Source organism: Lynx rufus, unplaced genomic scaffold, assembly GCF_022079265.1.
Source record: "Lynx rufus isolate CCGP_SWC_20201006 ecotype Redwood Valley unplaced genomic scaffold, mLynRuf1.p SCAF_9, whole genome shotgun sequence".
NCBI classification, from domain to species: domain Eukaryota; kingdom Metazoa; phylum Chordata; class Mammalia; order Carnivora; family Felidae; genus Lynx; species Lynx rufus.
Window position 1 is genome coordinate 61918083 of NW_025814897.1, and position 22662 is coordinate 61940744.

A 22662-nucleotide genomic window follows, 5' to 3' on the forward strand; every position below is an offset into this window, starting at 1 on the left:
GTAACTCCCTAAAACCTGATTTCTCCCCTTTCAAGCTCTCCATTTGTGTGAAACATCCACCTTCTTGATCTCCTTCCTTCTATATCCAGCTGTGGGCTTCTGAACCTGTCCTACCCGTAATAAATGAGAGCCCTTCTGCTGCTTAAACAGAGTTGCCTGTTAGTGGAAGGAAGAGTTATGTCCCGGTTTCATTGTCTCTTCTGCTACTAGATTATGGACTACTTGAATATAGAAACTATGTTTTATTTGCCTTACTCAACACCTAGTGAAGTACCAAACATGTTTTGTATACATACACACATATTACATACATACATCAATTATATGTAAATACATGTATACATACATACACATATACATGCATACACATACATTTATACAATTATGCATATATACACTAATTCACCCAATATGTTTTCAGCATCCACTATGTGATAGGGATGGCATATTAAGTACTGGGATTAAATGCTAATAAGACAAAGTCATGGATTTTATAAGCCATAAATTAGGTTAGAAAATAAATAAGAAATATTTAGATAAATATAAGTGCAATTTTAAAATAAAACAGCACTATTTAATAGAGATTGATTGGGATGATATTGCATACAGTTTATTAATTTGGATGATCTGTCTCTGAGGAGGTGACATTTGAGCTAAAACCTGAATAACAATGAAGGTTGGCCATATGAAGATCTGGAGGAAGACTCTTCCATTTAAAAGGGAAAATTAGCATGTCTGTAGCTTGGTGAGCAAACAAGACAGAGACAATAGGTACTTTCAGAGACCCAGGTGGTGGTCAAGGGCCTTATAGATAACATAGGGCCTTATAGACAACACTGGAACTCTATTTTACTACAAATGTGATGAAAACACATTGGACAATGTAAAAATCACAGTGGAGGAGGGCATAGTGACATACTGAAATCTGCATTCTTAAATTATCAGTTGGAATGCTTTGTGAGGAATGGATAATCAAGCAAGATCCAAGAAAGGATAGTAGTTAGAACACTATCAAAATAATCCAAGCTGGGGATGGTGATTATGACTAGGAAAGCATTGGAAATAAAGAAAATTTAAACAGATATAGATACATTTTTTAGGTGGTACCAAGATTTGCTGATATATTGGAAATGGGAATGAGGGAGAAACAAAATAAGACTGGCTCATTTCTTTGTGTGTGTGATCTATGGCTTGAGCAAATGGAAGGATGGTGAGGTCATTTCCTCAATGGAGTAAGTCTGAAAGATATATTTACTCACAAGGAAATCAAGAGTTATCAGTAAATATGGTTGAATTGGAGCAAATGGATGTCCTTTTTTTTTCTTTTTACATACCAGAACAGTTTATTCAAGCTTTTTTCCTAACTTAAAAACAGATATTCTCATTCAAGTATGCTTCTTTGAAGTTATTTTGCCAGTGGAAACCACCACCCTTAAGATGTTCTCAAAGAAAACCATCCTCTTACCTTGTACCTGTACAGATGAGATTGAACTGCAAGCTTCTAGCAATGAAGTGGTGCCAGACAACTGGGCATGAGATGATGATTTAACCCTTTGGGGCTGACACTAAGCAACATAAAATTGGCAGAATCATTTCTCATTCTCCACACTCTGTCTTCAGGATTAAGACACATAAATTTAGAGTTTATTGAAAATATAATGAGTATTGTTAATTTTTCAGTCACTGGATACAAAGATAATCCCACATAGGTGTTCCTCTTCTTAAGTATTCTAAATACAACCTCATTCCCCTTACTTCTCTGACTCTTAAGCAACGATCTTAACCCAGTGTCTTAAGGCAATTTAGTGAAGAATTCTCATTGTAAAAGAATATGTAACACAGTAATATAAATCACAATAAAGCTACTCAAAATGGAGGAGAACCATTCTATTTTTCCAATAACCTTCAATTCAGTTTCCTCTTCTCTATTTCCAAGAATTCCTTTCAGATCTAACTTGTACTTGGTGCTATGAGAAATTCACATGTCTTCAGCTAGGAGCTTCTCTTAGTTTCTGAGAAGAACATTGAGGAATGATTCAAAAGCTGAGTAAAGACCATAGGGGAGGAAAGAGGTTATGAAAATTTGGAATAGCACTAAGAAGAAGAATATATAGTTGACTAAATTCAGGCAATCTTCTACCATTTACAGCTATAACCATTCTCTACCTCATTTCAATATAGTGTGGGATTAGAGGTGCCTCTGTGATCATCCCCTAGAAAGGACAGGAGACATGTGAGAGGGCCAACCATATTCATACCATGGAGCATGGCAGGTGTCTCATATGCCCAGATACCTTTCCAAGTGCTACCGAATTCACTGAGATCTGTGCACTCATAGAGAGCCATGAGCTATAAAAATCCTTTCCTTCTTCTTCCCTCTGTTTTCTCTCTAGATAAGCTTATAGAGGAGTGCCCTAGTACCCTTTCCTATATATGCTGGGTGTTTGCCCATACTCACATGCTGCCTCGCTTGGATGTTAGGGATAAAGAACGGGGTTCTTGGGTCCTGCCTGGGGACTCAGATCACATGGCTCCTTCTCAAAGTCAGTTAAGAGATGCAGTCAGTTGAAGCTATTAATGAAGAAAGCACCTCCCCAGAGTTTTCCCTTTTCCAGCCACTGTAGCTCTTAAAAAGCATTTTCTCTATCTTAACCCCTCCTGCGAAGGAGATGGAACATTTAACTAATCTCTCCAAGGTCTTAAAGCATCTTCTCCCAATCAGGTAAGGGGTTAACAGAGCCTCAGGTGGCAGCTTTATGTGTGAGAAATCAGAGTGCTTGTCTTTGTGGCCCCAGCAGACCTTGGTATCACCTATGGGAGACCATTTATCCTCCACATCTACTTCAAAGGTCAAATCTCTCCCAGTTGATCTCAGGAGAAAACTTAATGCATCTTATTAGCCTAAGGCTTTTGAATTAATTATATTTTCTGCTTGGTTTATCTCAAAGCTAGCTTGAAAGTGGAAAATTAGGTAGACTGGAGTCAATATATAAAAGTCAGTCAGCCTCCTCTAGTAACTAACATGAATCTTCAGTCCTCGTTTTTCCCTGATTGGCTTCACATTGCCAGAATTTTTGTTTGCTGGAAATGACATGAACATACCTATAACACAGTGCATGCCTCATCACTTTAGCCCCAAGGATGATAATATCTGTGGTTTCTCCTTTGACCATGCATGGCAGGAACCATCTTCCCTGTTACTGGTTTTAGAGGAAAAGAAACATATAGTACTCATGAACAAATTTCCTGTCCCTAAAGATCTGTTTGGGTTTCTACCATGTTTTGTTAGGATTAAAGCAATGTTTAATGCAAATCTGAGATGCAAATGACTACTCTTAGAATCATCAGCTGGCTACTAACTGTGGTAGGCTGAATTGTGTCAACTTGAAAATATTCGTATGTTGAAGTCCTAACTCTCAGTACCTCAGAATGTGACTGCATTTGGAGCTATGCCTTTAAGGAGGTTATTAAGTTAAAATGAGACTGTTAGACTGGGCCCTAATGCAATCTGACTTGTGTCCTCAGAGGAAGAGGAAATTTGGGCATGGAGACAGACAACAGAGTGCACAGAGGAAAAGCCTTGTGAAGACACGGGGAAGAGATGGCCATCTACGAGGCAAGAGAGACTTCAGATGAAACCAACCCTGCCAATGCCTTGATCCAGGACATCGAGCTTCCAGAACTCTGAGACAATAAACTTTTGTTGTCTAAGCCATGCAGTCTGTGGTACTTGGTTATTGCAGCTCCAGAAAACCAGGACACCAGTAATGTAAACATGGACAAATTACACAACCAACCTGTTTAATACTGAATGTATATTAAGGTATAAACTTAATAAAAATTATACAAGACTGGATGCTAAAAGTTACAAAATTCCAATCAACAATATCAAAGAAGACCTGTGTGAATGGAGAGATGTACTTCATGGATCAGAAAACTCAATATAGTAAGCAGGTCAATTTTCCCTGCTTACCAATTTCCCTGCTTTCCAATTGACCCATAGGTTTAGTACAATTCCTGGCAGTCACAGCAAAGTTTTTTTTGTTTTTTACAGACATAAACAGGCTTATTCTAAAATATATATGGGAGACAAGAGATCTAAATAGCTAAAACAATTTTGAAAAATAATAAATGGGAAGAATAATTCTGTTCAATGTTAAGGCCTAGTATATAGCTCTTGTAATCAAGGTGGTAATGGTATTGATGGAGGGACAGCTATATAGAAATATGGAACAGAATAGGAAACCCAGAAATCAACTGCCCTAGATATACCCAAATGATTTTTTAATTTTCTTTTAGTTTTTATTTGTAAAAAATTTCCCCAGCTTTATGGGAATATAACTGACATAACAACATTGTGTGAGTTTTAAGATATACAATGTGATAAATTATATGCATATATATTGTACAATGATTAACACAATAATGGTAATAAACACCTCCATCACCTCACATAATTACCACTTGTGTGTGTGTGTGTGTGTGTGAGATGGGAACATTTAAGATTTACTCTATCAGCAACTTTCAAGTACATAATACAGTATTGTTAACTATAGTCATTGTGCTGTGCATTGATCCCCCAAATTTACTCATCTTAGTATATGTGCTGCCGAAGCGAGCACCCAAATTTACTCATCTTAAAACTGCAAGTTAGGTCCTTGTGGTCAACATCAGCCCATTCCTGACCCTCAACTCCCAGCCCCTATCAACCACCATTTTACTCTTTTTCTGACTTTGATTTTTTTTAGATTCCACATATAAGTGAGATCATCCAATATTTTTCTTTCTCTATTTGACCTTATCATAATTTCACTTAGCAGAATGCCTTCAAAGTTTATCCATGTTGCCAGGATATCTTTTAATGACTAAATAATATTCCATTATATGTGCATGTATACACATAAATGTATGTGTATACAGTAGCTGTTAAGCAGCTGACTCTTGATTTCAGCTCAGATAATGATCTCATGGTTCGTGGGTTGGAACCCCATGTCAGGCTCTACACCAACAGTATGGAGCCTGCTTTGCATTCTCTCTCTCTCCCTCTCTCTCTTGCCCCTCCCCTGAACATGCTATCTCTTTCAAAATTAATTAATTAATTAATTAACTTAAAAAAAATAAAACCTGATATATATGTTTTTCTTTATCCATTCATCTGTTGATAGTCACTTAGGTTGTTTCCATGTCTTGGTTACTGCATATAATGTTACAATGATCTTGGAGGTATAGATATCTCTTGAGATAGTGATTTCATTTCCTTCAGCTATATACCCAGAAGTTAAATGCTGGATAATATGTTAGGTCTATTTTTAATTTTTTTAAAGTAACCTCCATTGTGTTTTCCATAGTGGCTGTACCACTTGACATTTCCATCAACAGCACACAAGGGTTCCCTTTTCTCCACATCCTTACCAACATTTGTTATCTCTTGTCTTCTTGATAAAAGCCATTCTAACAGGTGTAGGGAGATATCTCATTGTGGTTTTCATTTGAATTGCCCAGATGATGAGGGATGCTGGGCATATTTTCATGTACCTGTTGGCCATTTATATGTCTTCTTTGGGAAAATGTCTATGTAGGTCTTCTGCCCATTTATTAATTGAACTGTTTGGTTTTTTGTGTTGTTTTGCTTTGCAAAAAAACTGTTTGCTTTTTTTTTGCTTTGTTTGCTACTGAGTTGTATGAGTTCCTAAAATATTTTAGATATTAAGCTCTTATCAGATATATGGTTTGCAGATATTTTCTCCCATTCCATAGGTTGCCTTTTCATTCTGTTGGTTGTTTTTCATTTTGTTTTGCTGTACAGAAGCTTTTTAGTTTGATGTAGTCTCATCTCACTTGTTTTTGCTTTTGTTACTTGATCTTTTGGTGTCATATCCAAAATATTGTCACTGAGAACAATGTCAAGGAGCTTTTCTCCCATGTTTTCTTTTAGCAGTTTTATGCTTTTAGGTCTTACATTTAAGTCTAATTCATTTTGAATTACTTTGTGTGAGTGTGTAAGATGGGGATTTAACTTCATTATTTTGCATGTGATTATCAAGTAGTCCCATCACCACTTCTTGAAGAGACTTTCCACTCTCCCCATTGAATATTCTTGCCTTTCTTGTCAAATACTAGTTGGCCATATATGTGTGAGTGTATTTCTGGGCTGTTGATTCTGTTCTATTGGTCTATATGTCTGTTTTCATGCCAGTAAAACTTTTTTGATTGCCCTAGCTTTGTAATAAAGTTTGAAATCATAAAGTGTGATGCTTTAGGTTTTATTCTTCTTTCTCAAGATTTCTTTGGTTATCTGGGAATTTTAGTGGTGCCACATGAGCAGTTAGTCAAGAAAAGTGTTTAAAAGGCATCCAAATTAGAAAGATAAAAATAATATTATCTCTGTTTCCAAATGATATGATCTTATATAGAGAAAATCCTAAATACTCCATTACAAAAACTATTAGAAATAATAAGCAAATTCAATCAGGTTTCAGGGTACAAAATCAACATAATAAACTGAGTTTCATTTCTCCATACTAACAATGAACTATCTGAAAAAAATCCAAGAGAGAAAAAAAATACCATTTACAATAGCATCCAAAACCATGAAATACTTAGGAATAAAGTTAACCATGGAAGTAAAAGATTTGTACATTGAAATTTATAAGGCATTGATGAAATAAATTGAATAAGATACAAATAAATGGAAGGATATTTCATGTTCATGGGTAGGAAGAATTAATATTTTTAAAATATCCATACTGCCCAAAGGCATCAAAATTCCAAAGGCATTTGTTTTTTCTTTTTTAGAGAGAGAGAGAACACAGCAGGGGAGAGAGGCAGAGGGAGGGAGGGAGAGGGGGAGAGAGCAAGAGAGAAAGAGAGAGAGAGAGAGAGAGAGAGAGAGAGAGAGAGAGAATCTCAAGCAGGTTCCATGCTCAATGAAGAGCCTGATGCAGGGCTTGATCCCAAGACCATAGGATCATGACCTGAGTTGAAATCAAGATTCAGATGCTCAACCGACTGAGCCACCCAAGCACCCCTCCAATGGCATTTTTGAATTGATTTCTGACAAACTTGCAAAAGTAATTCAATGGAATAATGATAGCTTCATCTAAAAATAGTGTTGGAGTAATTAGCCATCTCTGGGGAGGGGGGTGGAGGGAGAAATACTCCCACTTTATACAGAATTAATTCAAAATTAATATAGACCATAAATTTAAGTGTAAAATGTGATACTCTAAAACTTTTAGAAAAATACAAGGGCAAATCTTTGGGGCCTAGGGCAAAGTGAAGAGTTATGTTTGACATGGAAAGACTCTGTTAAGAGAATGGAAAGGTGAGCTACAAACTTCGAGAAAATATTTACAAACAACATATCTGACAAAGACCTAGTATATGGAATGTTTTAAGAACTCTCAAAACTTCACAATATAGAAAAATCTAACAGTAAAATCAGAAAATAAGCAGAAGACATGAACAAGCATCTCACTGAAGGGAATGCATAAATGGCATATAAATTCATGAAAAGATGCCAACATCATTAATTATTAGTAAAACGCAAAGTAGAACCGCAATCAGATATTACTAAAGCATTTCAGAATGGCTTACATGAAAAATGGCACCAAATGCTGTCAAAGATACAGAGGATTTGGAGCATTCAGACACCGCTGGTGGGAGCAGAAAGTGGTACGGCCACTCTGGCAAACACTTAGCAGTTTCTTGTAAAACTAACCATGACTTACCTTATGGTCTAGCAGTTGTACTTTTGTGTATTCATCTCAGAAAAAATAAAAACATACACCAACCCAAAAACTTGTGCTCAAATGTTTATAGCAGCTTTTTAAAAATAATTGCTAAAAACTGCAAATAACCTAAATTCTCTCCAGTCACAGAATACTTAAACAAACTGACAAATCCATACAATGAATTGCTGCTCAGCAAAGAAAGGAAACAAACTATTAATACATGCAACCAGTGGATACTTTTAAGAGAATTTTGCTAAGGGAAAGGAAAGAAAGAAAAAAAGAAAGAGAGAGAGAGAAAGAAAGAAAGAGAGAAAGAAGGAGAAAGAAAGAAAGAAAGAAAGAAAGAAAGAAAGAAAGAAAGGGAAATAAACAAAGGGAGGAGAGAAGAAGGAAAGAAAGAAAGAAAGAAAGAAAGAAAGAAAGAAAGAAAGAAAGAGATAGAGGGAGAGGGAGAGAGAGAAAGGGAAGGAAGGAAGGAAGGAGCAGAGAGAGAAAAAGGGAGGGAGGACGGAGAGAGGGAGGGAAGCAAGAAAGCCAATTGAGTCTATTTATGTAATTTTCTTGAAACAACAAAATTTTAGATACACAGATTAGTAGCTGGCCAAGGTTAAGAACAAGGGGAGAGGGGAAGGAAGAGAAGTGAGTATGTCTATAAAGGAGTAGCATTAGGTAGCCTCATACAGATGAGTCAGTTTTGTATGTTGGCTGTGGTGGTATTTATAAGAATCTGCGATGTGACACAGTTGCATAAAACTGTATGCACATACATAAAAGTTCAGTGTATATAAAAATAAGTGCATATTTAAATAATCTCTGTGGATCATACCACTGTCGATTTGTGGTTTTTGACATTATACTATATTTATGCTAGATGTTTTTATTGGAGAAAACTGGGTAAAACTTCCACAGGATCTCCCGATATATATTTTTGCAACTTCTTATGAGTTAATAAGTATTTAAAAATAAAAAGATAAGAAAAAAAATACTCACCCTTAAATATAAGGTGTGTTTTGTTTGTTTTAATGTTGAACTTGCAATGAAACACTCTATGTATATACTCCTGTGAAACTTAAGAACCCACACGTGCTGCTGGGAGCTGGTGGACCCTTGGAGATATTCCTTCAATACCTGGATAATATGCTCCAACTGTCCATTGGTCTGGGAGTGGTGGAAACAGTGATTAGACTAGGAGATATAAATCTGAAAATTCTTGGGAAATGACCTCCAAATATAGAGTATCAATAAGGAAGCTGTTGTAGACATGTTGCTCTGCAGGCTAGATTCCCCTTCAAGGAAAGACTTGCTGTCCAGCCCTGGGAGAGGGGTCACCAAACAGTCTCCAACTCTCAGCTTCTACAGAGTCTCTCAGCTGCAGGGTGCCATTTTGCCAAAGGTCATGACCTTATTTCTTAGGTGACAAAGTGAAGAGAGGTCTTAAAAGCCTGGCCATTTCAACCCCCACACAAGGTAATACTGTTGGGTAATAAATACTTGCTCCACAGTTTCTTGCTATGTTGGCTGGCACTTTGTCAGCCCATACCTCAGTTCCATTTCTTCCTTTGACAAATTCTGTCTCTTCCTTTCTTTCCAAAGCCTAACCTCTAATAACCAACCTTCACCCCCAACTCAGCTTTGTATCTGCTTCTGGAGAACCCACCCCGTGACAGGAACATACTCAGCCTTCAGGTGTCTTGACAATCTGTGAAAGTATAAATTTCACTGCCCCACAAGAATGTAAGTGTTCTGGATAGAGAGCTACTGGAGGTGATAATCATGACTTTCTGCTGACAAAACCATGCTGTGACTATGTGAAAGGGTGCAAGAGGGTGCCTCAAACTACAGGTCTTTCTGGGATCAGAACAGAATGTGGCCTAAACAAAGGCACAAAATTAATATGGACACCAAAATGGTTCTTGATCCCAACTTTATACCATAGAAAAAATTCAGTTTGTGGTAAACTTAAAACAAAGCTATTGTAAAACAACAGAGGGATTTTTATTCACCAATTTGGGATTTAAATCTTCTTACATATTACACACAAATAAGAACCATAAATAAATCTGCATTAAAAATAACTTATTTTGTGAAAAAATTATAATAAAGAGAATTTTAAAAATGAGCTGTAGAGTAGCAGAGATATTTGCCATACTTATATTTGATACAAGACTCATATCAATAATTTATAAATAACACCTGAAAATCAATAAGAAAATGACAGCCCTCTTTTCAGAACAGGCAAAAGACTAAAACAGGTCCTTCACAAGAGGCAACTGACCAATAAATATATAAAAATGTGTGGACATTATTGGTCCTCAGGGAAGTGTGAATTAAAACCACAGTGAGAAGCCACAATACACCCAGTAGACTGACTTACAAAAACCCTGAAAATACCCAGTGTGATTAAAGATGTGAACCAGTTGAGACTCATGAACTGCTAGTGGAATATAAAATTATGTAATCGCTTCAGAAAATACCTGACAGAATCTATTACCATTGGTGAACATAGTCTTTCCAAAGACTTGTATCCCTAATTAGTCTAACAGAAATTCATATGTACGTGTGCACAACGATCAATTGAACATGTACCAGAATGATCAGGGTAGTGTATCTGCAATAGCCAAGCTATCACTATTCTATTTTACTGTTAAGAGTAGAAAAGTAAATATGGGCTATATACATACAATGGGGTGCTATACAGAAATAAAAATGAACATTCTACTGCTCCATGCAAACACATGGATATTTCTCACAAACCTAATGAGGAGCATAGATGCCAAACACAAGGAGCACACAGAGTATGATTCCACTTACATAAAGGTTACAACTGGGTAAAATAATCAAGTAGCTGGACTGCATAAGGGCACCAAAGGGGCTTTGCTGTGCTGGTAAAGGTGTGTTTCTCGTTATGGGTGGTAATTACCATGGTGAATTTACTTTGCAACGAATTCATTGAGTTAGACCTTTATACTTCAGCTATATTTCTTGATGTAAATTTACTTCAATAAGTTTTTTACTAAAACAAATGCTCATTGAATTATTTTCTGATTGTCTATTTAGGTTTATACATTTTCCCCAATACTGTTTTCATTTTAGCAATAATTACAGGATCAAATAAATGTAAGTTAGTCTGTAATTAAATTAAATTGAATCTCATAATTTGCTTAATAAAAAAAAGAATACATCTGTGTGTTTATCTGTATATCCTCTATCTATACATCTATGACTAAAATCTAACACAGTGAATTTTTTAAAACTTTTTTCTAAGTAGAATGGTGTATGTTGAGTTTGTGGTTTTAATTTGGAAATGAGAATTACTCTTCATCAGGGACACATCATTAAATTGCCTGTGACATCATCTACCTGAGTAGCAGAAACTGGGGAATATGACATTGATTCTATAGTATAATCACTTGGATATCGATGTACCATTAAATTGCAAAGATGAAATTTACTTCTCAAATAATTCACTGTTCAGTGGGGGAATCTAATCCAAAATATAAATAATTAAAATAAGTGTAATTATGACAGAGGTAGTAATAGCTGACATTGACTGAGTGCTTATTATATGTCAAGTACTATTCTAAGTGATTTATATTTAGACCTCACAATAACTTTATGCAATGGTGATTATCATTACATGCATTTTAGAGATATGGAACATAAGGTGCACTGCGGTTAATTTCTCAAAGTGTCAAAGCAGCACAGCAAGAGTCAGAGTCACAGTGTAAACCAAGTGCTCAAGTTCCAGCATTCAAGATGTTTTAAAATATATATTTATTTATTTTGAGAGAGAGAGAGAGAGCAACAGAGAGGCAGAGGGAGAGAATCCATGCTGTCAGCACAGAACTCAACATGGGGCTTGATCCCATGACTGCAAGATCATGACCTGAGCCCAGATCAAGAATCAGGCACTAAACCAACTGAGCCACCCAGGTGCCCCAGCATTCATGCTTTTAATCGCATGTATACTGTATTGCCACTTTTTGTATGAGAAAAGACATTAAGACTTTTGGCTTCCAGAAAATTGGCATTATGGTTCCTGTCCTCCATATCTGAACTCAATTTGATTACAAGTGACTCCCATCCTTGTTTTGTCTTCTTATGGGGAACATGGGGATGGAGGATGTAGATGGAGGGAAAAGAGAAAATCGGGGACTGGAGAGGGCAGCTCCCTTCTCTGAGATGGGGCTCTGGGCCAGACATCAAGATTAGGGGAAAGGCGACAAGATGAGAAGAACTCTCACTTCACCAAAGTGACGTCCTGCTCTCCTCTAGTTTGAACTCATTCCTCATTTCAGGGAGAAGGGTTGGGAGTTCCCACATACAAGTGGGGAAAATGCTTTCTCAAGAACCCTGTTTCAGTCCGCATTCCTAGCTGGTCTGCTTGTCCTTCCATATGCCTACACGTATAAACAACCAATCGCTCTCCTAGCAACAGAGCTTAAGTAAAAGCCAGGACATAGAGACCTTAGGGACTGCTGTTCAAACCCCCAGATCCCCCACGTCAAGGATTCAAATAAAGATAAAAAAAGATGAAAAAAGGGAGGCACAAAGGGAAGGAGGGGTGCAGAGAGGGAGGAACAATGAGTGATCTAAATCAGGAATGGACCCTGAAGACAAGCTTCTGAAGTCAATGTTCCTACCTGCCAGAATTTTGTGCAGACCATGAAAAGAATGGCATTATGACTAAATCCTTAGTAAGGCTCAGGGTTGCAGATTCATGCCTATGGAATGAAGAATGAAAGAAAAAAATTCAGGTCAGTGAGGGTATGTAATGAATTTTCTCTCTGATATCTCACTGCAGGTATCAAAGTAGAGAGGACAGGAAATAGGGAGCTGATTTCTTGGCAAAGAGAACCTGATAGTATTCTCTGTCAAGTGTATGTGGAGAAGAGATGCGGGTCTTTAAGACTCTCCAACATCTATAAAATCTGATTTCTTTAAGGATTACCTACTCAGATGTATCTAAGAAGGCCAAGAATCCAGACAGATTATGGAACACACGAGGCAAAGAAGACTTATGGGAACAAACCAAATGGTAGGTGTAAGCTTGGGGATAAATTACGCATTTCTAATTCTTGTTCTCCCCATGCCTGCACCTGTAGCCTCTCTGACCTCTGTTCTAGCCCTGTGATTTTCTGCATGGACTTTTCCCCTAGAAATCCAGAAAACTGACGGGGTTAGAATCTCTTGAAAAGTGTGAGAAACGGTAGCTTTGTAATTATAAGAGCTTCAGACACTTCCTGGAGAATAGTCCCTACCATGCAAGACTGTTAAACCAAGTCAAAGTTAATCTTGGATGGAGTGTGGGCAGTGTGTGCCATTAGATTAGAGACGGCTGTTTGCATAGCTGTGTATCTTCAGCACCTGGAAAAGTCCAGTGCAATAGGCATTCAATTGAGGATAGGGTACAGTTTTTTCTCTCCATATCCCTTATAAAAAACAACCCTCAGGTCATCTCGCTGGGGATACACAACAATGTATTCAGAATCAATCAACCACTTAGGAGGGCGTACCAAGCAATCCACATGCTTTGATGATTTGATAGCCTGCTCAAAATCAGGCATGTAAGATGGTCAGAAAATCAATTTGTTTGTGTCAGCAAACCAATCATTCAGTGACTAGAAAAGAAAACAAATCACGTGCAAGGCATTCTGCTAAGAAGTATGTATTGAGAACGGAGCTCTGCAGATAGAATAAATAGAAGAATGGATTATAAATGTGAACTATTCAGAAAAGAATGGTAACAGAGAAAGGTTAGGAGATTTTAAAAAAAGGAGGAGAGATTAAGTATTTATGATAGAGGAAGTGTCAGGAAAAGGGGAGGAAAAGAGTCTAAGGGAAATTGCGGGAGCATGTGAAAGATAAAAATCTGAGCAGGATCTCTGGGGTGTCTTACAGAGCCCACAGTTCATGTATCAGGGTTTGAGACTTTGGGAATTAGCTTCTCATCAAGGAAAACCCAGGTCCACTCTAAGATTCTGGGAGATGATAGGTGGCTGCAGGGATGAGGCAAAAGTCTAAGATTTTTAACCCCCCAACATTTACAGATAACCTCCTGTCCAACAAAAATAACTCTGAGCAAATTAAGTAAAAATGTTCAGATTTTCAGTATGAATACATAATAGAGAGGCAGTAAGCTTGGTTGTACTCGAAATTACTACATAGATTTCACCCTTCCTAGAGTCTTTCTAATTAATCCACAGTGCATAAACAGGACTGTGCCACTGGCTGACTGTATCACCTTGGACACATAACCAATATGACTGCAGACTGGGGAAAAAGACTGCTATAAAGATTCTACTCCCCCACTCCCCCCAAAATGAGGCACATGTAGTGTCCTAGTGTCTTGATACATAATGGAAACTCAGAAATGATGTATTCCTTACATTCCCTTTTTGAAGCTATCTCCCCTGTCTGGTGCCCCCACTCCTGCTTCTTTAACGTCACATAAGCTGAGTATTGTCCAAGCCTTTCACTCACAGGCAGCAGTCAGCTATTCCTCCTCCTACCCCTATGAAGACAGAGTTGCTTTTCCCTCAACCTACTCCAGTCCCTGGGCTCCAGGCTTTCGCAGCTTGCAGAAGTCCCCACCCTCACTCACCACCCTCTTCTCCTCTCTCTCTCCACCCCAAACACCGTCTTTTATCTACTGTTCAAGTGAACTCTAGTTTAGTATTTTCAGATACAGCCATACCCAGCCTCCTCAAAACCCCCATCATCTTATATTGGTTCCCCAGGCTTGTTAAGAAAACTTGACACGTCTCAGAGTAAGTGGATAATCAGAGTGAGTGGATAATCATGGTGCGTAGCCACCAGGAAGAGAGTGAAGAGGCTCTTCTCCGTAATAATAACACCAGAACTTCAAAAGTGAAGAACAATTTACCCCTTGCAAAGCACTTTCTCACTGGCAATCCCATTCCATTTTCACAACCTGTGTCAAGAGCATCACTGGGCAAGACAGAAATTGCCAGTACCATTTAATTTTTTTTTTAACATTTATTTATTTTTGAGACAGAGAGAGACAGAGCATGAATGGGGGAGGGTCAGAGAGAGAGAGGGAGACACAGAATCCAAAACAGGCTCCAGGCTCTGAGCGGTCAGCACATAGCCCAATGCGGGGCTTGAACTCACCGACCGCGAGATCATGACTGAGCTGAAGTCGGACGCTTAACCGACTGAGCCACCCAGGCGCCCTGCCAGTACCATTTAAAGATCATGAAACCACAGCCCAAGATGAAATAACTTTCCCAATATTATTATTGTTACAAAGTAGCAGAGCTGGAATAACAAATACTTCTGGAGGTAAAAACTCAATAATCTTATACACCTTTTTTCATGGGCAAAAAGATGTCCTAGGATTCATATATCAACTTCACAGCAAGAGGTTCTTTTCAAAGCATGTGAGATACACAGTCCCTACCAACCAGAGTAGAAGGTGGCTCTCCTTTTCTTTGAATGATGCCACCAATGCATGTTTTTTTTTTTTTTACTCCTAGAGTTTGGCTACGTATACCAGGTGATGCCTGAAATCTGAATGTCACAGAGCCTTCTCACTTTTGTTAAATCTCATCACACTCCACAGTTTGTAAAAAATTTTCTTCTTGAACTTGCCTAGATAACAGATTTCTATCTTTGTACCTCCAAACAGGTGATATGTTAACAGTAATCTGTGCTGTTAACAAATAGTGCTCTCAAATGTTTGTCATTAAATCCCCTTTTTATTGCTCATTTTTGTATCTACACTATAAAATTTTGAATTCTTTGAGGCACATCACATCAATAACCAAAGAATTATGATGCTAAGCAACATGGATTTTGATGTCTACGTGTTCTGGAGATAAACCATATAATTTGCTCATATCATTTTTGTGATAAATGTGATATATGATATCATATCATTTTTCAAAAGTCTCTAGAGCTTCAGGTTTTTTCCTCCAGACATAATGAGTATTGATCATTCCCTCAAATCAACTAAGTCTATTTGATTGACTGATTGATTGATTGATTGATTATTTATTTGTTTTGCTATTGATGTTCATACTTGCTCGTCTTGGAATTAATTCTCTACTGATCTTTCAGGTTTCATACTTTCTGAGAAATATCACAAGTGAAGATAAAGAGTACATTGAAAAATACACTGTAAGTTCCAACACTATCATAGCACTATTCAAATATACTGATGTCTTCTTGCATTTTGCCTTTATTTTCTCGGTTATATAATTTATAAGGACATCAACTAGGTCTATTCTGTCGACATTGCTGTATTTCCTGTATGTTGTACAGTAGCAATGAATAATACATAGAGTTCCTTATACACTCTATTCTCCCATACCTAGAAATCTCCAAATAATGACTAAATTATCATCCTTGCTATCACTGGAAGTCAAGACTGATAAACATCTTATGAACAGGTAGCACACTCAAGGGCAACTTCTACAGAAGAGCTTCTACTGCATTACCTGAAGGGAGCATTTTCTTCTTTGCAAGGCTTGCAATGTGGCTCAACACCACCACTTCCCTGTTTCTGCTTACTGGTTTCCCAGGCATGGAGAAGGCACACCACTGGATCTCCATCCCATTATTAGGGGTTTACATCTCCATACTTCTTGGTAATGGCACTCTTCTCTTTCTTATCAGGGATGATCATAACCTTCACGAGCCCATGTACTATTTCTTAGCTATGCTGGCAGCCACAGACCTTGGAGTGACTTTGACCACGATGCCCACAGTTCTGGGCGTTCTATGGTTGAATCACAGAGAGATTGGCCATCAGGCCTGCTTCTCTCAGGCCTACTTTATCCACACTCTTTCTATCGTAGAGTCTGGTGTTTTGCTTGCCATGGCCTATGACCGTTTCATTGCCATCCGCAACCCCTTGAGATATACTTCCATCCTTACCAACACCAAGGTAATGAAGATTGGGATGGGGGTATTGACAAGGGCTGGTCTGTCAATCATGCCAATAATTATCCGCCTTCACTGGTTTCCCTATTGTCGATCCCATGTACTCTCTCATGCTTTCTGTCTACACCAAGATGTCATCAAGTTAGCTTGTGCTGACATCACCTTCAATCGTCTCTATCCAGTTGTGGTTGTATTTGCAATGGTCTTGTTGGACTTTCTTATCATCTTTTTCTCCTACTTTTTGATCCTTAAGACTGTCATGGGCATTGCTTCTGGAGAAGAAAGGGCCAAGGCCCTCAATACGTGCATTTCTCACATCTGCTGCATCCTGGTCTTCTATGTCACTGTAGTTGGTCTAACATTTATTCATAGGTTTGGAAAGCATGCTCCTCGTGTGGTCCACATCACAATGAGCTACATCTACTTCCTTTTCCCCCCTTTTATGAACCCTGTTATATATAGCATTAAAACCAAGCAGATCCAGAGTGGTATAATTCGTTTATTCTCTCTGCCTAACTCTAGAGCATAAATTTGACTCACTGCTCTCCAAGAATAACTCTGGGAACCTGGACAAACTGACAGCTTTGTTGTTAGGAGCAACTAGGGAAAGACATGTCAGTGGAAACCTACCTCTCTCTGATAGTCAGAATATCATTTCACATAGCCCATTTATTGCTAGATAGCAAATGGCATAATATATGTACATGATTAAGCACATCTCTCAGGTGTCCAACTGATTTATTCTTTTCAGAAGTAACTCACCCTGTTTAGTGGGCATAAGACACCTGATCACACAATTCTTGGATCTAGACCATTGGTCTCTAACTGAGTCAAAGCCCATTGTTTTTCCAAATGTTCTGCATGTCTTGGCTCTGATATACTTAGCAATGACGATCCTAATCTCAAACATTCATCTATTTTTTTTTTTGCTAATATGGAAATAGTTGCTATTTCTAGAAAACTGCACTAAGTGAAATGATGAGCCTTACCCAATCCTCAGTTCAATATGGCAACTCTAGGGAACCTATATGTAAGTCTGTCCAGTTAAATGTTTGATAAATATTTATTAGATGTTATTATTATTAATAACATATATGTAAACATATGTAAAAATATAATAACACAGAGATAATTCCTAACCCAGATGACCATTATCTTGATGAGCTAGTTCTAGATACAGGGGAGTAGAGATATATATTTTCAAATACTAAAATGGTATTAAAGTTCCAGCTTGGCAATATACCACAGATAATAAGACTAGACTGAAGGAATGTTAAAAATACCAGAATTGACACATAGTTGGTCATACGTGTGAATGGGGAGGAGGGAGGCAATGCCTGTGACAAGAAGAAAATGGTCTTTCCTGGTTCCAAATAGCTATGAAAGTTTATTTTGGTCACAGTCTAGACATGGGGAAGAGTTCATGGTCCTATGGCCAGCTGAAGAGTAGTACACATGACTCAGGTGACAGGTTTTAAAGTGAATCAGAGAAGATGTTCTTATGAACAGAAGATTGAATACGAAATGCTAGGATCATACAAGGTGCCACCCAGTGACTAGTCACTTCCCTTCACATAGAGGGAGCCTATCACTGGGCTTTGTCATGCTGACATTCAAAGTGGTCTCGGACTCCTGCCCCTACTCTTGCTTATACGAAGGTAAGAATTTTCCAGAACTCCTGGGATTTCTGAGTAGCATGGAAAAAACAAACATGAAACCAGACCTTTAGAGCAGCTTCCAGGTTCATAAATAATCTCTACCAGATCAGCTCAATGGACTGTTTCTTTGTTCATTCATTCATTCATTCATTCATTTTTATTCAATTCAGCTGTGTATCTGGTCTGTATGACATTTGTCTCTCTCCTTTCATAGTTTATAGACAGTGTGCTCCAGAAGGACAATGATATTATAGGTCTTATTTCCTACTCTATTATAGAAACTGCCACATGGAAAATCCTTAATAAAATACAGGTTTTTGATCAAATGAATAAAACTTAAAGTGACCCACGTTTCTATGTGTCTGTTGGTTTGCTGGTTCTTCTTCTATTTTTTTAATGTTTATTTATTTATTTTGAGAGAGATAGTATGTGTGCATGGGAGGAGTGAGGGGCAGAGAGAGAGGGAGATCGAGAATCCTAAGCAGGCTCCATGCTGTCAGCATAGGGCTCTAAACGGGGCTCAAACCTACGAACCTGAACTGTGAGATCATGACCTGAGTTGAAATCAAGAGTTGGATGCTCAGTCGATTGAGCCACCCAGGCACCCCGGCTTTTCTGATTATTTTTCTGAATCTGCATGTCCTCTGAATGTCTCTGTTATTATGCCCTGTAATGTCTTCCAAAATTTGAGCATTTAAGTTGTATTCTCATGGAACACTCTCAAAAATATAAATAAGCTCACAACTTTTTATGCCACGATGCATCCTTTCTCTGAACTCTCGGGAATCAACTCAGAGGGATCTAAACTCCATCAAAGGAAATCTTTCTTGACTTTCTCTCTAGGCCCAATGATCCTGGGGCCTTCCATAGCAGACTAATATAAAGGGCATTAGGATAACAATATCTTTTAGAAAGTCTTCAAATGGCTGCATTTGATTGACACCTCCAAAAGTTTCTCTCTTCCCTTTCTGTCCTTCCTTACGTTGCAGAGATGGTATGGAGAGATCTGAGAAAGAGCTCATAAGAAATATAGGACTGGGAAGTCAGTTTCTTTTTGATGGAGGTGAGTTCTATGAAACAGAGCAGAGTTCTGGGATCACAATGGTCCCAGTTGAACACCTGGGCCAAGGGAGTTAGGGTGGGGAAATTTTCCTAATAGAGCAATTTAATGCCCTGCTCTGGTCCTTTTATCCACATATGTTTCACTGTAAAGGCAAAGTCCTGGGAGTTCTCAAAAAAAAAAAAAAAAGCAAAAAGGCCATCCTCTCTAACTTTTCTTCCCTACTAGTATGTGATGCTTAAAATTAATCACCTTTCTGGTGACAAGGCTAAACCCAAACAAGGATACAGCTTGAGACCTTGGGGCACCACTGTTCCAAAGCTCCAAAGCTGGGAGAACAAAGAAGGGAGGAAGCAGAAATGGGCCTTGGGGAGGACCTTCTGAAACAAATGCTCCTTGAAGCTTGGCTTCTGGGTATGATCTAAAGAGGAGGTGTTGAAGCCAAGACTTTGGCCAGGCTTAGGGGTCTAGGGTCACATCTATGGCACCGATGCACAAAAAACTCATGAACAGGGGCGCCTGGGTGGCGCAGTCGGTTAAGCGTCCGACTTCAGCCAGGTCACGATCTCACGGTCTGTGAGTTCGAGCCCCGCGTCAGGCTCTGGGCTGATGGCTCGGAGCCTGGAGCCTGTTTCTGATTCTGTGTCTCCCTCTCTCTCTGCCCCTCCCCCGTTCATGCTCTGTCTCTGTCTGTCCCAAAAATAAATAAAAACGTTGAAAAAAAAAATTAAAAAAAAAAAAAAAAACAAAAAACAACTCATGAACAGGTCAATAAGAAGCTCCAGTGTTTCTTGTCCTGGAAGGCTCAGCATAGGGAACAGGTCATGGGTAGGGTATAGAGAGTTGGTTTAATGAAACTTACAGAGAAAGGCAGCAATATGTCAGTCAAGAGGTGATGAGGCATAAGAATATATCCCAAAGACTCCCCTCAAAACTGGGCTCCCAAATAATCTTTTCTTACAGATTTTTGGAATAGAGAAAAGCCAAAATCTGTCTTCCTTACTAGGCAGATGTAATTTGGAAGAAAAAAGCAAAAGACCTACAGGAATAGAGGCAGACAGCTCTAGAATAATTCAGAACTCTGGGATAGATTATCTATTTCCCTTGTTGCTCTCTTCAGCTATTCGTATGAGCTTCCTCTTGACCCCTGTCAGTGCCACCAGGTATTTACCACCACCCCCCCACCCCGCCACCCAGAGCCTAAATCAGGTTGAGGAAGGGAGGCACTATAATGACTATGGGTATAGACTAACAGAACAAAAAAACAAAACAAAACAAAACAAAACAAACAAACAAAAAAAAACAACTTGCCAAACAGACCAGCCTCAGATTAAAGCAGAGGCAGACTTTACAGAATCTGACATTAGACACTTTACTTTAAATTGCTGCGTATTCCCAGAAGTGGGCCTATTATCCATCAGGAGCTAAGTGTGCACATTCTGTAACTAAAGGCAGAGTAGAGCTTCTTTGTTCATTCCCTTCTTTAAGAGCTATAGGCACTGTAGATTTGCAGGATCTCAAACCCCACACAGATAGAGAGCTATAGTGGATCTGGTGCTGGGGTAGGGGAAGGTGGTCACCATTTTTATCTGCAAGGGATGCTGGTAAAAAGGGAAAAAGCTGGATGATTTGGGTAGAAAGCCATTCAGAGCCAGTATTCACTGGTATGAAAGTCAAGAATTTCAGTTCATGGCTTGGGAAAATAGAACTATTATGCACTGAGCCATATAATGAGAATTTGGTCATTAATTTCCATCTACTATTGCACACCATGTATGAGAACAGATGGTATCGCTCGGTCTAAATTACATTGTCAGACAGTAGAGAGGATGTCAGAAAATCGGATGATAAGAAGAAAGGTTACAAAGCAGACAGGGATTGGGGAAAAGAAACAAAAGGGAGAAGGATCCAAAAGCAAGGCAAATGTGAAGTCTGTTATGTGAAAGTCTGGGTGGTGTTCCTCCGTGAGAAGTCACATGAGAGAAGAGAGACTCAGAGTGTCTTCTTGAAGCCGCCACATTTTTGGATTAGAATGATTAGTTTGGGGAAACAGTTTTTCATCAATCCAAGATCTTAAGGGCTCCCCAGGAGTGGACACCCCCGTGAGTTGATGTATAAACTTTTCAAGGTCATGAGGCAAGTGTTGTCAAGTTACAGTTCTTTGCAGTATTAAAAATGATTAAAGAAGACCATGTAGGGGACACAAACAAACTTTATTTAACACGTCACGAAGTGGAGTCTCTACCTGGAGAACTGCAATATGGGAGAGGAGGTGGGAAAGCAGAAGTGTTTTATAGGATGAAGAATAAAGAATAAAGAATAAGGAAGAGACAAATATCTTGAGAAAATATCTTGTCTGCAGTCACCTAGGCAGCCTTGTGTGGGGTGAGAAAGCTCAGAGTTGGCTTGGAGTTTGGGGCCTGCCTGACTGGATACACTGCATGTATGGTCAAGTGCAGTGTTTACAGGGACTGAAAGTTGTCTAAGTTTGGTGTTACTGATGTGGCACCACTGGGCAGGAGAGCTCCATTTTGTGCCTGGAAAATTATTTCAACAGCACGAAACTATGTCATTGAGTACATATCCTAATTACCAATTAATTGAAAAATGGGGAAAGTAAGATGTTTGTGGACATTCTATTAAAAAATAGGCACACTGGCCACACATCCAGGCCACGTCTGCTGTATGATAGGTAGGAAGCAGTTATGCTCTCCAGCTGGGTCTTCCCCCGCTGTCTGGCTCCCTCCACCCATCTGGGTCTCAGCATGTCAGAGGAAAGAGACCTGGCTAGACTTGTGACAATAGGCAACTCAGACCCATCCCTGCCAAAACCAAGTTTCTTTTTTTGTGTTTTGGTTTTCACATTCTGCTTCTCCCAGCTCTACCGGGACGAAGTTCGCCTCACCCCCAACCCATGTGAAGCCCAAGGTTGCAGGCTTCCCTCAGCCTGGTTGGTGCTTACCAAAGTGCCCCTCCCCTTTTCCCACCCACCCCCCATCCTGTCCCAGACACCAGGAACCTTCACTAGCCTCTAACTATTCTCAGTCACTGTCATCTTAAGTCTTCTTAAATCCCTATTATCTTATACCTCTTCTCCAAATGTTTTGAGCAAATTGGAATGACTCAGCATACCTGAGTGTGAGTGACGCTGGCCTTCCTCTGCCAAACAAATTCAGAACGGCCTTCTGATTAAGCGTAGCCCAAACCCATCACAGAGGCACAGTGTCGCCCCACTTACAAAGTCCACTCCCGGATGATACTGCATTTAGTCCTCACAGGTCAAGGGACACTTAATTCTCATTTA

General features: G+C 38.9%; 1 protein-coding gene across 1 annotated transcript; it reads left to right on the forward strand.

The window, feature by feature from the left end:
* Positions 1 to 16230: 16230 nt before the first annotated feature.
* On the forward strand, positions 16231 to 17169 carry LOC124506267 (olfactory receptor 51B6). Its single transcript, XM_047072292.1, has one exon. The coding sequence runs from the start codon at positions 16231 to 16233 to the stop codon at positions 17167 to 17169; it is 939 nt and encodes a 312-aa protein (XP_046928248.1).
* Positions 17170 to 22662: the final 5493 nt, after the last annotated feature.